At 42.3% G+C, this 17,319-nt stretch overlaps 1 protein-coding gene across 1 annotated transcript; it reads right to left on the bottom strand.

Annotated features, from left to right (window-relative positions):
- Window positions 1-4,425: 4,425 nt before the first annotated feature.
- LOC105040362 (uncharacterized) lies at window positions 4,426-10,111 on the bottom strand. The gene is given in 5 exon segments (XM_010916849.4): window positions 4,426-4,997; window positions 5,071-5,358; window positions 5,822-5,913; window positions 7,121-7,946; window positions 7,949-10,111. Coding segments are annotated over 2 exon segments (2,004 nt in total). The 5' UTR covers window positions 9,861-10,111; the 3' UTR covers window positions 4,426-4,997; window positions 5,071-5,358; window positions 5,822-5,913; window positions 7,121-7,854.
- Between the last annotated feature and the right edge of the window lie 7,208 nt (window positions 10,112-17,319).

Below are 17,319 nucleotides of genomic sequence, written 5' to 3'. Positions count from 1 at the left end.
CATCCACCCGTCGTACCTTTGGCACCGCACTTCGGCCCTCCGATCGCGCGCGCTGTCTTAAACACCACACCCCATCCCTCCGACCGTCTGTGCTGCTTCTCGATCGTCTGTGCCTCTTTTTCCGGCTCTCCCTTCCTGGAGGACGGCACAACCACACTGCTTTTCCTCTACCATGTTGTCTTCGGCATTGTCGGTTCTGTCCAACTTTGGCCACAGTGTCGGGAGTTCCTCCGTCTATGGTGGCGGTCGAGGCTATGTGCAGACACATCTGGCTCGACGACCGCATCCTCCATCCTCGGAATGCCTCCCTCGTCTGCACCCTACCTTCGGTTCGCATCTCCGGAGACATCTCTTGCTCATCCAGCTTCGTCGGGGATGTTGAGGACGAGGCTGCTGGGGAGGAAGATGACGGGGAAGGCCGCTGGAGAAGAGGAGGAAGCGGCGAAGGAGATTGAGAAGGAGGCTGCATGGGCAAGGGAGAGGAGAGGAGGTAGTTTCGTTCAAAAAAATTTTTACAAGATTATCAAAATAGTGATAATTTGGATAGTCACATCTTCTCTTGATAATTCAGATTATCTCATGAGTGATAATCTGAATTACCAATCCAAAATGTATATCAAACATGATAATTTGATGAAGCTTCTTTAAATTATCAGCAATGTAGGTAGATTGTCAGTTACAAATACAACCTAAGGATTGAAGTGCTTTTCGCTCTGTTTTCTGTTAGTAGACGTGAAACAATGCAGATATGGATGTGTATGAATTTTGGGCAGGGGGGAGGATGATGCGTCAGAGGGGAATGAACCGAGCTGCTGGTGTTGCTCAACCGCATTGACCATGGCCACTACTTTCATGGGCTGTGGAGTGTCTGTTGGAGGTTCCGTAAAATATTATGATGAGAAATTCTTTATGCACCGCACGCGATGTGCGCCTCACGCACGGGGCCAGTGAAAAAAAAAAAAAAAATTCTGTGCACTGTCCGGTCCCGTACATAAGCAATCATCGCATACCGCACCAACCATCGCATACCGCACCGTGCGCGGTGCACAAAGAATTTCTCTATTACGATACATGTCATGCATGGTATGGACTAGGCCTTAAGTTGTGTATGTTTGAGGCATACCACGTGAATGGATTGAAATAACATTTTACCTGAAATTGAGGTTCTAGATCTGTTTTTTTTTAAAAAAAAAAAAAGAAAGAAAAACAGATACGAAGAAAAAGAGATGATGTTGGCGACGACATTCTAGTGGTGAAATCCACAATAGGATACGCATCTTATTACGCCCGGTCAGTCTCTCCATTGTCATTCACCAGCAAACTAGAAGTCAATTTAAAATGTCATTTTATGTTCCAACAGGAGCTAATGGCATGCTGCCGCTCGACGTAAGCTGCAGGTCTAGCTACAGGGTGGGCAATCCCGCTTGTTTGGCACCTCGTGGCCGGCTTTCGGTGGCGTGAGTGTCCCCCACTTGCAAGCTCGACCATCCAAGCAGCCATGGCGTCGTGGTGTATCCCGACCCACCTGCAGCTCAAGCCACAAGGTTCCAAACACACCGAGGTGTACTTGATGCTGTTTAGATGAAGTGCTTCTTGACTTGCCCATGACACTTGCGAGTCCTTGATAGACAGACAAAAAGACAGGACCATAAGGTGGAGACATGACCATGAAGCAAGAATTTCTCTTTTCATATCTGCGGTAAGTAGGATCAGCCCCATTTCTCGGCTGGTTGTCAAGATTGTAAAACTAATTTACTTGGGTGTGGTCGATGGATGGTGCAACGCAACATGGCCTTTGTCGGATTCGGTGAATCAGGTTTCCGGCCCTGGAGTCCAGCCTATTCAATGTGCGAGGAGGAGGGGGGGGGGGGAGGGCCGTCGGGCATCTTGGCATCGAATATAGATGGGAGATAAGGCTGGAGCTGGGCCGGATTGAGCCGGGCCATATCTTTACTTAAGTTCAGTTCAAAATAATCTTTCAGACTTTGGATCAAATTGAGATTCAATTTTTTTGAAAAAATACAGGCTCGAATCTTGCTTGAGCCCAGACCCGAGCCCAATTGAACCAACCCGAAAAAATAAAAATTCTTTGCCTCCGCTGCATCTCCCGCAAGTGGAACGGCTGCATCTCCAGCCACTTCTTCATCAACACCCACTCCCTCCACCGCTGCCCCATTTCCGGCCTCTTTTTGCACTACCCCACCGATGCTGGGACACCTCCTGGGAGCTCTCTACGTATGTCCCCTTTGATCGTGCTACTGATGCCCTCTGCGGCCCCTTCCTCTCCTTCCTCCCCGAGCCCATCGCATCGTCTTCTCCACCCACCGCCTCCTCTGCTACCGTGGCCGTGCTCCAGGGGGTGGAAATGGGTAGTGTGGCCAAGATCTGCCCCGTCGAGCAGATCATATGCTTGGAAATGGGTGGCGTCGGCTGAGATCTACCCCACCGAGAGATCTTTGCCGCATCGGGGGTTGCCACTGATGGGAAGGCATACTGGTGGATGATAACGGAGGAGGTGGTGGCGGCGTACGATCCGATAATAGACGTGTGAACGACAATCATGAGATCAGAAGAAGGAGATCTGTGGAAAGGAGAGCACCTGCGAGGGATTGAAGGGGAGAGCCCGACGCCGCTAAGGATCAGGAGGAGAGCACTGGTAGAGACCGATAGGAGAGCAAGGAGGATGTCGGGAGACCATGGAGGATCAGGAGGGATACGAGACAGATTTATATTCGGATTCGAATCCGAACCGAACCAAAAATCTATCCGAGCCCGATCCGAAAAAAAATAGATCTTATTTTTAAATCCAAATCCGACCTGAATGACTTTGACCAGCCTGATCCAAAGTCAGTCTGGTCCAATAGATCTCGAATTGACCCAGCCCATTTTTAGCCCTAATGAGAGATCATCAAGTAGACCCCCGGGCGGTCACAAAGTTTGAGAGGCTGAGTGGGGTCTATAACGCAAGGATACCTGGCTGTGCTTTGAGGCCGTGGCTAAATTTAAAGTGCATCCGGCCGGCTAAATTTTGATTGTATGGATTTAAAAAAGGTATGGACGACAGGACCCAACTCTACCTGCGGATTCTCTCCACTTACGTGTACGCACGTGGCTGAATGGACAGTTTTTCTTTTAAAACAAATAATAAAAAAAACTTTTTTCTTTCATTTTGTTATGATATGCCTATGAAAACTTAAATCTTTTCCTTTCCCCGTAATTCTTGAAAGGGTGATCACACGTTTTCCCTGATGATAAATCTATGAAAATTTCAACCATCTATAGAATAATGGTGCATTGATTGGACTAAAAATAGAGAAGAAAACTGGATCCTCCTTATTTTTCTCATCATAAATGAGCTACTTTTGTGTGAAGACCTACCGGCGGATTTCACAAGAAAATTGGCTGTCTCTTCTATGAACGTCCACTTTGCAATCGTGAAACTTAGATCTTAGGTGACGCCAACATTATGCGACTGCTCTACAAGTGTATACTGTTTTTTGTTCTTTTTTTTTTTCCTATTGACACTTCTTACTTCCTGTAGCTGCTGCTCTTCTTTGTAGTTTGGTCATTCCTAATAAAGGCCGGTGGCTCCAGCTTTAGCCTCTCTTTCACCTAACAATAGAAAAAAATACAAGCATACCCAAAACTTTCTAAATGGGACTATTATAGAAACTTGTTTCATCTCCACTTCAAGGCAATTCAACGTGCAAATTATACTCTCATTGGTTGGCGAAAATCTTTGTGCAACGTGCAAATTATACTCTTATTGATTGGCGAAAATCTTTGTACACCATCGAAGATGTAGAAAATTCGACGTAAAGTACACCACCTCATCCGATTAATTCACATAGCTACCACTTTTCAACACGTATTTAATACTTACAGATCAATTTTTTCGTTTAAAAATTTTGTATAACGAAAATATTCCTATCTTTTGAAAAAATTATGATATTTTATATCCATATTATGACATTCTGCATTTATAATATACACAGAATGTCATAATTTTTTTCTAAAGGCTGAAGTATTTTCATCATTTAAAACTTTCAAATGAAAAAATCGACATATAGACGTTAAATGCACATTGAAAAATGATTGAACAAAATTATCCCCCTCATATTATGATATCCAAAATTATATTACGATATTCTGAACTATATTACGCTACAAGATGCCATAATTTTTTCAAAAGATAAAAATATTTTCGTCATACAAAATTTTTAAACAAAAAAATTAATCTACAGATATTAAATATGCATTAAAAAATGATGACTATGTGGACCAATCGAACAAAACGATACATTCCATATCGGATTTTCTACATCGCCCGTGATGCACAAAGATTTTCTCCATTGGCTGAACCGAGTTCAGACGCCAAAACAAGCCTTCAATGGTCAAAAGGAATGTCATATAAAAAATAATAAATAAATCTAAATTCAAAGAAACTGATGCATAAAAGCACAACTTTTGTCACGATAACCAACGGTACAAATGCGTTAAGTTGGTCACAAACTCAACTCCAGTTCAAGCCCGACTCGATTTGACCATCATCGAGCTCGAGTAGCTTGAATACAGATTTTAGCAAGTTAAAGCTCGAATTCAAAAACACGAACTCGAATACAAGCATGATTCCATTGATATTTGTGTCAGATCAAATTTAAATTTTACCTCCTTTTATCGAGTCGAGCTCCAACTTTGGATATTAATGTCTAATTGATCTCCAATCAAATTTTGAGCTCAAATATTTTGAATCAAATCGACTCGAACTTCTAACTATTCGATTCGGCTCGGTTGGACTCGACTATACCTCTCGTCACGACAGTCATTAAGAGCAAAATCTAGGATGAGTGCAAAAGATTAACAGTCCATCGACAATTGGTCAGTTAAGAGTCATGAAAGCAGCAATCACAAGAAGAGCCATGATTGAAACTGCAATTAAACCAGGACTTGCCGTGGGTTCCAATTGTGCATGTTTCGCTGCTGACACCTGAGGAATCCTGAATGCAATGACAGAACTATCAGAATTTAGATATAACATTAAATAGACAAAACAACGAGGGCAGAAATTACCCAAGAATTATCAGGGCGACATGGAAAAATCATCCATCACATCGAATCAACACCAACATCATACGTATGGCAGGCACATGAAAGAAACAAACTATGCGAGCTTCAGCGCTTGAGGTGTTCCAATGCCCATGTCTGACATGCAAAGGACATCCTCTATGGGCACAGGAAGGTGAACTACTGTAGAACTGAGGAGTGTTATCCTGAAGCAGTTTTAGCAACTGATTGGGGTTCTCCTCTTATGCCATGTCCTAGATCCCACAAAGAATTTAATTGGTGATACGTCGTATCCTGAAAATTTTAGAATTTCAGGATCTGTTTTTTGACCTCTAAATAAACACACACGCAACAATTAGACACAAACCAAAAAAATATTTCAGAAAATGATTTCCAAAGGAAGCAGGACTAGGGACAACCGTAATTACAAGCCAACCTGAAACTAGCGGATCTGATAATTTAAAAAAAGTACATATAGATAAGCTTGTGATCAAGTAATTGACGAATATAGTAGCTAACCAGATGCAAGAATCTCGGGTCTACTAGGTAAAGGACCTCCAGTACAGCTCTTAATTCTTACTATTAAAGAATGGAAAGTAGTACTAGTAGTAAAAGAAAGTAGGACGCAAAGTAGTAGTGGCAATGGAAGGTCATAATGGAAAGTAGTAGTAGTAATAAAAGCAGCAGTAGCAGAAGCAGTAGCGGTAGTAGAAGAAAAGAGCAGAAAAAGGAGAAGAATAGGAAAATCAGTCAATACCTGACCAAAAATATTTACTTGGTTGAATGCAACACTAATAATCAACAAGAGTGCACATAGTGATATACTCCTGATCAAGGCTGAGCTATCACCTGCTACACAGATGCAAAAAATGGAAAAGATATTAGTGGAAGACAATGTAGTCAAATTCCAGCTAAACTAAAAGAAAGAGATGAAACGAAAAAGGGGCTAAAATACTACCTTCATACAATGGAACAGACAAACGAGAAAAAAAATCTTAGCAGAATCATCCACATCGTAACAAAATGAATTGTTCCAGGCAATTACCATGCCAATTAAGACAGAATCTCCTTTACCAGAAGATTTATTTTTAAATAAAAAGAAAAATGACGCTATAAAACTTAAGCAGAACCCAGTGATGGCAAGAGGAGGATACTTACGAGATTAACGAGACAATTGTTCTATTTAATTAAATAGAAAACAAAGGCCTAGGGATGCAGGAAAGCAAGGGATACATAAATAGCCAAGAAGATGTGGCAAGGGTAGAAAAAGCTTAATACTCACCCACTACATCTGTAACCATAGCAAAATTAGCAAAGCAGGCACATTATTGATCATAATAGCTGATTGCTTTGAGAGGAATGGTAAAGAATAGGAGAGCGCAGTCATCAAGATCTACAAAGATGGAAAACCTCTGTGCTCATCCATTCCCTGGATCTAGGTGTTCAAATTTTGTAGTCGCCAACCAACAGTCTAGACCTTCATACATAGGCACGCAAATTATTGATTGTTTGTTGTATCAGCATAAATCAGTGACTCTAAGGTCTTGTTTAGAAACTATGGGAACGAACCAAGGAAAAGGTAAAGATTTTCTAAGAAAAAGGGAAAATCCAGTCAAATTTGGAAATTTCTGCATTATTTTAGTTTTCCTACCATCCAAACAGTTAGAAAATTCAATTTGTTCCAAATCTCTAGTTTCTTGAAGCCTTTTCAAGCAACCAAACATTCCCTAAAGGTGTGCAGAAGCCCTTGTCACACGGCTTGTAGCTACCAGGTAAAATGTCCAGTCCCCTTGATAGGGTTTCAAGAACTATCTTTCGAAAACAAACAACCATACAGTGCATGTTAGGTATTGATTTCCCTTGGCAGGATCTCAATGAGTACAACAACAACAAAAACACCAGCACCAGCAGCAGAAGCAGCAGCAACAACAAAATGTTTTAACAAAATTTTAATGTTAATATAACTCAATTGTAGGTTCACAACCAAGAATCTGTTCACATCATGCCGAAGTGTCAACACTATTAAAAAAAGCAAATATAAATGCAGCCATCATACCAGGACCACTTGGCAGGGTAGGACTCTTTGTTTCTTTCTATAGAGAGATGGCCTCATGACCACTGGAGTTAAATCTCGCTTGATGACCTCCATTATACTGCTTTCAAAGAGATGCAGGCCAAACCACCAAAATAGAAGCTTGCTTCTTAAACCTGGCAAAATCTATCAAATTGCTTCCCCATCTGCCAACTGTAACAAAAGCAGAAAAGAAAATAAAAAGTATGTGATAAAGAAAACTTGTTCTGCCAAGGATGTGCCATATGATAACCACTGCTTAACTGTTTTTACCACTTTTGTAACACCAAAGTGCAGTACTTACACGGTTAGCATTGAGTTGAATAAAAACTGAAGCTGAAAGCATATATTCAATCAAAAACAAAATGTTTGGGATCTTGAACAATAAGACATTTGCAGGTTTGACATACCTAATTCTGCAACTTGACTGCATATAGCGAAGAAGACAATGTTACATGACAAATATCAGAGAAAGTTCTGATCAAGTACAATCCAGGCAACTGCATTAATTAGTATTAACCTATGATGTTACCAGGATTTCTACGAGAAATCAACTCATCCAGCAAGAGAGCTAAAACCTTTGTTGAGCATGTGTTGGGCCCATATAAGGTGCTCAACCTAGTTCCGCAATTGGTATCACAACTTACACCCCTTGCAAGAAACCAAGGGTTCTTAAAAGTTCATTAAATGACACAACTTTCTCAACTTTCAAGCAACTATTAAAACTGCTTCCTTTTACTTCTAAATATCTTGTGCCTCCTTGAGTAGACATAGAAGAAACCAAAGACAAACACTGCAGCTAGAGAAACGATGCCCATGGGAATGGTGGATCCTTGAAACAAACCAGTGAAGCCTCCAGTTCCTGCGATGCCTCATAAATCAAAGTATGCATGGCATAGAGGTCATGATCTGAAGACCTCAAAAAGTACACAGCCTTCTCGTAATCCAAAAGGGACAAAGCTGAAATCACCTTCTCCAGCTTGTGCTTGAACAAATTCCACCTCTGCACAAACTCCACATGCCTATTCTTCTTCAGAAGCTTCCTATCCCCACCATGAGCCGCCATAGATGCCAATACATCAATGGCACTAGTGATCGAATAATTCAATGTAGTAAGAAGAACATTTCTCCGAGCTGCATCTCTTTGAACAAAAGACAGGGACACAGTTTCCGCAAATGGCCCAAATGGAGTTTGTCCAACACTCCAAGTGTAATCTACCAATGTACTATTATGCTCTGGGCTCCATGACAGATGGGTCGGTGAGATGCCCCACATACTTTGGAGGATTGAACCAATAATTGGGCGATCCAGATTACGGGTCTGTGTTATCACATGTCGGCCATTGCAGCTGTAGTCGCTAACTGTCTGTGAGCTCCTCGTCCTCACGGCGATCACCATGTCCCTGAAAGCAACAGCCTGGTGGTACCGGTCGAGCAAGAGGAGCTTGTCGTAATCTAGATCAAAGACATACACAGGCAAGACCTTGTCGTACCCCTCTTCAGGAGTCTCCACGAACCGGTGTATCTCTTCCACAGAGTCTGATAATATCTGACGAAGGCGTTTTGAATCTAGATACTCACTCACTATCAAAGTGTAGTTCTCAAACAAGAATCGAGATGTGAAGGAGTTTGTCGATCGGGCAATAGCAAAAGAACAGATTGGGCACTCCGAGAACTTCACGTTGTATGATCTGAATGTCAAAGATTGATCCTTGTATGCAAGATCACTTTCCCTCAGCGTCTGCTCAACGGATTTCCAATCCAAACCAGTAGGATCCCGAGCATCAGATCCATGGATGTGGATGAACTGGATCAAGAGTGAGCTCTCGAAGAAGACAGGAATCCTCAGAGATGGAACCAGAAGGGCCTGGTATGCGCTTAGAACTAGAGAGGCAAGGTCGGAAAGGAGAGCCTTTTCCGATCTGGGTCGCCCATGGAGGGCGGCCAGAGGGTGGAACTCACCTCGGGGAAGCAAGCCCTCGCCGGAGAGGGCCGGCCCGTAGTCCACCGGTCCGGCAGCAAGGTCAATCCACATGTAACGCTCCTTCCCGGTCCAGAGAGTCCCCAAGCACTTGGAGAAAGCCGGCGAGGCATCACTAGCATCGTAGGAGTACGCGTAGGGCTTGGACTGGGGTCCGAGATTCAGCAAATAGATGTAGAACCCTGGGGCCACGCTCGAGTCCTCCCGCTGGAAATCCTCCTGGATGATGCGATCGACAATGAAGTAGGGCACGGAGACGAGGGCGGAGCGGTAGAGCGGGGCCGGGGCGGAGTCGAGGTGGGATCGGATGGCGTCCGAGATCTGCGGAGAGAGAGCGGAGTGAGACGGATCGAGGTGGAAGGCGTGGCCGACGGCGAGATGGTGGGGGCGGGCGCCGATGGCGTGGAAGCGGGTGGAGGAGAGGGCGGCGGAGGCGAACGTGCGGAGGAGGGAGGGGGCGGCGGCGGAGAAAGGGCCGACAAGCTTGACGTAGACCGGGACGGAGATCTGGAATGAGAGGAGGTCGGAGACAAGGGTCGCGTGGTCCGGGGAGGGAAGGGAGGCGGCGAGGCCCTTGCGGAGGGCGGCGGGGAGGGCGTGGAAGGAGTCGTTAGCGGCACGAGGATCCCGGCGGGCCTGGTCGGCGAGGAAGGTATCGATGCCGATAGCCGGGAACGAGGACGAGGGGATCGGGAGGGAGGAGAGGTAGAGAAGAGACAGGAGGAGGATTAGGATTTTTGACATCGTCGTATGGAGAAGCAGGAGATGAATTGGGGCTAGGGTTAGGGCTTTTGAGCTTCGAAGGGTCGATAATGGCGGGGAAACGGGGGGTGTTATGATTCGATGGGAGGAACTAGGGTTTTGGGGGTACCGGCACTACCGCGAAGGGACGAAAGAAAAGAAGGAGACCCGAGGACTCCGGGAGGGGGCTGATTTAAGAGAAATAGGATGCTGTGACTCGGACGAGGGACCGAGATGACTCTGCTGAATCGGATGGTATTACTGCGTGACAGTGGGAGACGGTCAGCTTATTCGTTACGCGCATCAGCGTGGCAAAATCTGGCAATATCTACGTATGTTAAGGGCTTGCTTGTCAAAATGCTCAAGCTGTTTTTATTCTTTTGGTAGGAAGGAGCCGTACCTTGATTATTAAACCATAGTACAGAGTCTAATATTTACAGCAAGGAATTCAAAAATAAAACACATGCAGCACACTAAAATGCTAATGCTCTTTGTGGATATGATCTAAACCGAAGATGTTCCTGGCTTTGTATATGAAAATTCAACATTTATGTTTGATAGGATACTCTGTGAAAATTCCAATTAGATAGCTGAGCCTTTCGGAAGAAACGGTTCTATCTTGCGCAGAGGGAAGGATGTCAAACATGGAAGGACTATCATTAGGGATGGTAACAGATCAAATATAGATCAAATAGGTCATTATCTATATCTACTTTATATTTTCTCCGAAATGGATTGAGTTTGATAAAATTATAAAAATTAATTTTTTTTATTTATAAGTATTGCTACCGATCTCTCCATCTAAGGTCAGTTGCCGAGATGGATGTGGTCGAGGTGAAATCGCCGCTGGAGCTTCGTTCGAACATCTACAAAAAGTCTACACTGGGAGGTATTCTTCAGTGTAGACCCTCTGATGCTCAAGTCAGGAGATGAAGAATAGTGAGAAGAGAGAGCGACGAGTCGATTGATTCCATACCTTTAAAGGGTTTCGGAGTCTCAATTTATAGAGGAGTTTGAATTGTATCCGTCTCGAAGTCCTGATGACTTCTGAATTTGTCACACAGATTGATTCGGAGAAGAATTTTTTTTTTTTATGAGAGACTCGATCGCGGAGAAATTCTATTTATATGGTCTTTTCTAGTTTAGAAAAGAGAGATAGATTTTGATGAGAAGGAGTTTAGCTTAGCCATGTGTGAGCTATGATGATAGGTCGGTCATGTATGAGCTATGATAGGTTGTCCAAGGTTGAGGTATTGAAGTCCATGGAGCAAGCTCTTATCCTCTTGCAGACGGATAGGTTGGTTGTGTATGAGCTACTGTAGCTCATCATCGTCCAAAGTTATATAGATTGTAGAGTGTATGTTGCTCTTTAGGTGATCTGAGATAGATCAGTTGAGGACAATCTAAAATAGATCATCCGAGGTTGAGAAGTTCGGAATCACTGCTTATGAAATGTCTGACTTTTTGTCATATCTGCATCCTTGTCAGGAGTCCATTGCCTATATCTCGGCAGGAACGAAAGATGTCTCAGTTGAGGCTAAGGTACAGATCCACAACAAATGCCCTCTACTCTTGAGGTCGAGCTATTCATAGATCGTTCGAAGAGAGTACCAATCCGAGGTTGAGGTTGATCTTGTTGAGCTATCCTCTACTGACACGTGTCGAAGATATGCTTCCTGAGATAAATCATCTTCAAATCTGGACTGTTGATTTATCGAATCCGCAGGAACCACATCTTGACCAATAGTAGGGTGCCACTTGTCGAAAATCGATCATGGGAGGTGAATCGCCAATAGATTGGGGTCGTCCCAGTCTTCTATAAATAGGGTTGTGGTAACTTTATTTTGACTGCTTTTACTATTCGGAGGGGGGAGTTTGGCACTTGGAGATTCTGCCTAGTTGCTTAGGCAAAATCGAGCTACCGTTGTTTGTCGTCCCTCGTTTGCTCAGTCATCTCATCTTTAGGTCAGTCTTTCATTTCTCAATTATGAGTAAGTCTAGCTCGTCGCCTGCCACCTGGAGTTCAGGTGACAAGGTTAAGAGTATAGATCTGGAGTCCAATGTTGCCTATTTTTTGGGTAGGCCCGAAGTTTTGGACTTTAATCCATATAGAGTGGACTCTGTCTTCACCTTCGAGGACTTGAAAATTATTAGATTAAAATATCAAGTTTCAGCCGAATTTAGGCTGGAGGTCACCATTCTCAGGGAATGGATAGCTCTTCCTCCTCAAGATCAAATCGGCCTGTATGAGGAATCTCTAAAGGTCAGTATTCGGCTGCCTTTTCACTTCCTTGTAGTGGAATTCCTTAATTTATATAGAATAGGCTTTTGTAGTATTGCACCAAACTCATGGCATCAGATCTTAGATTTCTTTACCCACTGCCTTCTCCTCTGGATCAAACCGACCTTCCATCTTCTTCGGGCTTGCTTCATACTGAAGGAACATCCTATAGAAGTTGGATGATGGTATGCCTCTCTTCAGAAGGGACTTCATCTCTTCCGAGGTGCTCTTTCCTCACTTTATAATTGGAATGAGTATTTCTTTTTTATCTCATTCGAGCAACTTTGGAACTTCAACACGTCATGAGGTCGACTTCATAGGTCAGCGGTCAAAGCTTCGATTTTATCTGACATCGAGGAGGAGGTGTTGAAGTAGATTTTCAATCATACTCCCCCTCTATTGACCAAATTTTTTATTGAGGAGATTTTGTTCAAGGTCGAGCTAAGTCTGGCCGACCTGAAGTGTAAGTAGTTCTTTTATGCATCGTCTTTAGTTCATCATTTTTTTGCTTTTTGACTAATCTCATCCTTCATGCAGCAATGAATGCCGTAGAGCTAGAGTCCATTCATCGAGCTGTTGTGAAGAGAAAGAAAGCGAGTGTGATCCCTGCTCCAAAATACGGTCGAACTGAGGCTGTGCTCGTCCAGCCCATGGCTGGGGATTCCTCGGGGCCGAGTGGTGCCTCGAGGAAGGAATCTTCGGTGCCGATAAAGATGGTGGTGCCGCTGCAATCTATCATGTCGAGGGAAATTGCCCCCTGACCCTTCACATCCTTGTCTCAGAGAAATTCAGACAGGGCCCGAATTTTGGTGCGGATGTCTTCTCATCCAGTCGATCTATCGATCGACATACCTATCGAGGTGTCCCCTTCAGTGGAGATTTTGTCGGAGGCCGAGGCCCCAGACGTCAGGAAGGCCATTGGTGACTATAGGCACACCCATCTCTGCTCAACTCAGCTTTACTTCCGACCGACATTGATGCCTTCAACTCTGGAGGTGGGGCATTCCGAATCCAAAACTTGTGGGACTCCCTTCTTCAGGTAAGTGCTGATCTATTGAGCTTCCTCATCTACTTGCGATCTTTCTTTCTTAAGTATTTCCTACTGACCTGCTTCTCCCTTCTTCTTCTTCTTTTTCTTCTTCTTTGTGTAGCTCATCCACCACTTCGACCACTTTTCTGAGGAAGTGTATGAAGCTCAACACATCTCGAGGGAGGCTGAGGAAAAGATCACTCAAGCTAACAAAAGGTCGGATGAAGCCAAGCTGTCCAAACTAAAGGCTGAAGAAAAGGCCAAGTCATTGGAGGGAGAAGTGAAGCGACTGGAGTCCGAGCTCTCCAAAGCTCAAGTTGAAACTGAAGCTCGACTGTTCGTCGAGAAAAAGAAGCACGAGAAAGAGCTGCAAGCTGCCAAGGTCACCTCGATCGAGGCTTTCAAGTCTTTAGCCGAGTTGCTGGCCCTTAAGTCGGAGTTCACCGCACTTTCATATGTGCTGGGGGCCGAAGATCTGAAGGAGAAGATCATGAATCACTTTCCTAATGTCGACCTAGGCCTTCTGGAGTTGGATGGCGAGGAAGAGGTCCACGAAGGTGGAGATGAAGGTCTGCACATCGAGGATCTCTTCAGCCCAGAGCGAGAAGATCGGGTAGCCAAAAAGGCGGCTTCAGCTCCTCTTCCGACTGTCATTGTCCTCTCCAACCACGTCGAGGCTGAGGTATCCCCTACCCCCCAAAAGGGGGCCTTAGTTTTTTTTTTCTTTTCTTTTTGTATCCCAGCTCGGGCATGTTTGAGTTTAATGTTTGGTCGGTTCTTTTGTCAATCTCGATGTATGCCAAGGTATTTTGTAAGAAACCGACCACCCTTGTAATTTTTTTTTTTTTTAATGACAAGTCTTTTTCTTCATCACTGTGTCCACATAGCTTGTAGGTCGACTGTTTTATTATGATTGAGTTCAGTATCTGACCTGTATCAAATATCATAGGAGACCATTAGCCTTAGATCATTTTTTTAACAACGAGAAGTAAAAATCGATTATTTCTGAATGACAACTGTCATAGCTCGGTAGAAGAAAGGTCGGGATGTGATAGCTTTATCCTTGACTGTAATTGAGGATCAAGTTTTAAAGAATCAGATGAAACTAGGAGAGTTCATATGGAGACACATACCTATCCTCGACCATAGCCGAAGAGTACATGTAGAGAGTAGCATAGAGACACGCATCGATCCTCGACCGTAGCTGAGGAACATGCATAGAGAGCAGCATGGAGATGCACGGAGATCTGCATGGAGAACACGGAGAGCATGTTCCGCACTTCGCCCTTGGGCGAGGTGTGTATGTCGAAAAAATATAATTCGATAAAAGAAGTACTTTATTATTTAATTCAATTAAATTTACAATTCATGGGTGATAGATATGTAAGTGGTCGATGTTCTATATTCTGGAGATCGGAGCTCCATCTAGTCAGCAGAGTCAATAAACTCCCGATCGAACTATCTCAGCAACATGACATGGACCTTCCCAGTTCGGTGTAAGATTCAATTATTCTATTGGGCGAGAAATTTGGCTCGATGAAGAACCAACTATCCAGCGAAGAATGATTTTTCTTTGACTCAAGAGTTGTTGTACCGAGCTATGCTTTATTGATAATTAACCATTTGAATCTGAGCTCGCTCCCATGTTTCCTCCAACAAGTCTAAGTTTGCTCTTAGCCTAATAAAATTATTGTCTGCCTCGAACTCCTCCACCTATAGTGTGGACACACCAATCTCAAGGGATATGATGGCTTCAGTTTTAAAGGCTAGATTGAAGGGGATCTCTCCTATCAAAACTCGCTAAGTTGTTCGATACGCCCAGAGCACATGATATAGCTCTTCCATCCATAATCCTTTAGCCTCGTCTAGACGAGCTTTTAATCCTTGTAGCAAGCTTCTGTTCGTGATCTCAGCTTCACCGTTGCTTTGAGAATGAGCTACCAAGGTCAACCTATAGGAGATCTCCAATCCATTGCAGAATCCTGTAAATTTCAGATTGTCGAACTGATGCCCATTGTCGGTGATAATGGCCCACAGTAAGGTAAAATGGCAGATGATCGATTTCATAAAAAAATTATGGATTTTAGCCTCGGTGATAGTCACTAGCGTTTCTACCTCCATCCATTTAGTGAAGTAGTCAATCACGACGAGCAAAAATTTTTTTTGCACCACTACGATGGGAAAAAGTCCGAAGATATCCATTCGTCATTGAATAAAGGGACAAGGCATGGTGATCAGAGCTAAAGGGGTTGAAGGTCGACATTGGATATTTGAAGTTCTTTGACATTGATCATATTTGCTCACCAGATCAGTAGCATCTTTCTGTATGGTCGGCCAAAAGTACCCCTGGTATAGGGTTTTAAGAGCAAGGGCCTTACCTCTCAAGTGATTGCTATAGATCCTCTTGTAAACTTTTCATAGTGCATATTCAGCTTCTGAAGGACGAAGGTATCGGAGCAAAGGTAGAGTAAAAGACCTTTGGTACAGTCTCCCATCATATATGAAGTATTGAGATGCACTACTACAAAATAGGGCAACGATAGTGGTTGAAAACTACCATCATAGCTTCAAAAATCACTATCATAGTCTACGGCAGTGGTTATACCAACCGCTGCCACTGTGACCGTTGCTGAAGGCTATGATAATGATTTTTTGAAATACGACAGTAATTGTGTTAACTGCTGCCATAGACATGATATGACAGTAGTTTTGAAATCGCTGCCATAGACATGATATGACAGTAGTTTTGAAACTGCTCCTATAGCAACAACTGCCAAAGAGATATGACAGTGGTTATCTAATTGCTGTCGTAAATCTACAGTAGTGGTTGACAAACCACTGTCCTAGTTAAATCTACGACAGCGATTATACCAACCGCTGCTATAGACTCTATGGCAGCGATTGCTAAACCACTGTCATAGCCTTTGATCTGTCAAAATGATCAATCGATAAAGGACGGTGGCTAACCAATAGAGGGGGGCGGTCGGTGGCACCGAATGGCACGGGCCCACGATGGCGGCCGCAGGTAGCGAGCGGCGAGCAATGACAGTGCTCGAGTAGAAAGAGAGATCGTAAAATACTTAAACCCTTAAGTCATTATATACAAGTCATTCATTTCTTTCACAACCGATGAGGGACTATCACAAACCATATTTTGAATCTATCATAGCAGTTATAAATAACCGCTATCATAGATGGCCAAAGGTAGTAGTAATCGATAACCACTTTTGTAGGTCAATCTATGACAGTGGTTATAACCACTGCTATAGATTAAGATATGGCAGTAGTTAGTAAACCGCTGTCATAGACCTATAGCAACAGTTATTGCGCAACCACTGCTATAGAGGCGAATATAATTTTTTCTTATTTTTTTCTGAATATGATATAATTTTAAATTTAAAATTTATATTTATTATTTATTATCTAAATAATTATCGTTAAAGTATCATCACAAATGATCACCTCGATCCGATAGTCCTAGATATGTCGATCATTAAATTTGATTTCAACGGCTATGAACAACCACTACAAAAAAAGAGAGTTTTTGCGATCAAAATTTTTTATCGTTAATAACGTATTTTCGTCGCTAATTTTTTATCATAAATAATCACGTCGTTGATAATATTTTATGATGAAAAAAATATTTCATCGTTAATAATATTTATTTACAACGAATAATTTTCATCATTAAAAATTTTTTGATAAAAAATTTTAATCATAAAAAAAAATATTTACGATGAATTATAACATCGCTAATAAATAAAAAATTAATAATGATAAAAAAAATTTCATCGCTATTAATTTAATTAAATTTTTTTTGAAATAAAATATTTAAAAATTTTTAGCGATAAAAAAATTATATCGCAAATAACTTTTTTTACAACAAAAATTTTTCATCGCTTTTAATTTAATAGTAAATTTTTTAAAAAAAAATTTAAATAATATTAGCGATGAAAAACTCATGTCATAAATATGATAATTTTTGATAAAATTTTTCATCGTTAATAATTATTTACGATGAATAATTTTTCATCACTTTTAATTATATATAAAATTTTAATAATTTTATATTTATTAAAAAAATTAAATTATCATACTAAATATTTTTGATGACCAATATTTTATTAAAAAAATTTTATCATTAATAATTT

This window comes from Elaeis guineensis, chromosome 3 (genome assembly GCF_000442705.2).
Source record: "Elaeis guineensis isolate ETL-2024a chromosome 3, EG11, whole genome shotgun sequence".
Classification (NCBI taxonomy): domain Eukaryota; kingdom Viridiplantae; phylum Streptophyta; class Magnoliopsida; order Arecales; family Arecaceae; genus Elaeis; species Elaeis guineensis.
The sequence above is the reverse complement of the archived record's forward strand: the minus strand, read 5'-3'. Positions and strand labels throughout refer to the sequence as shown.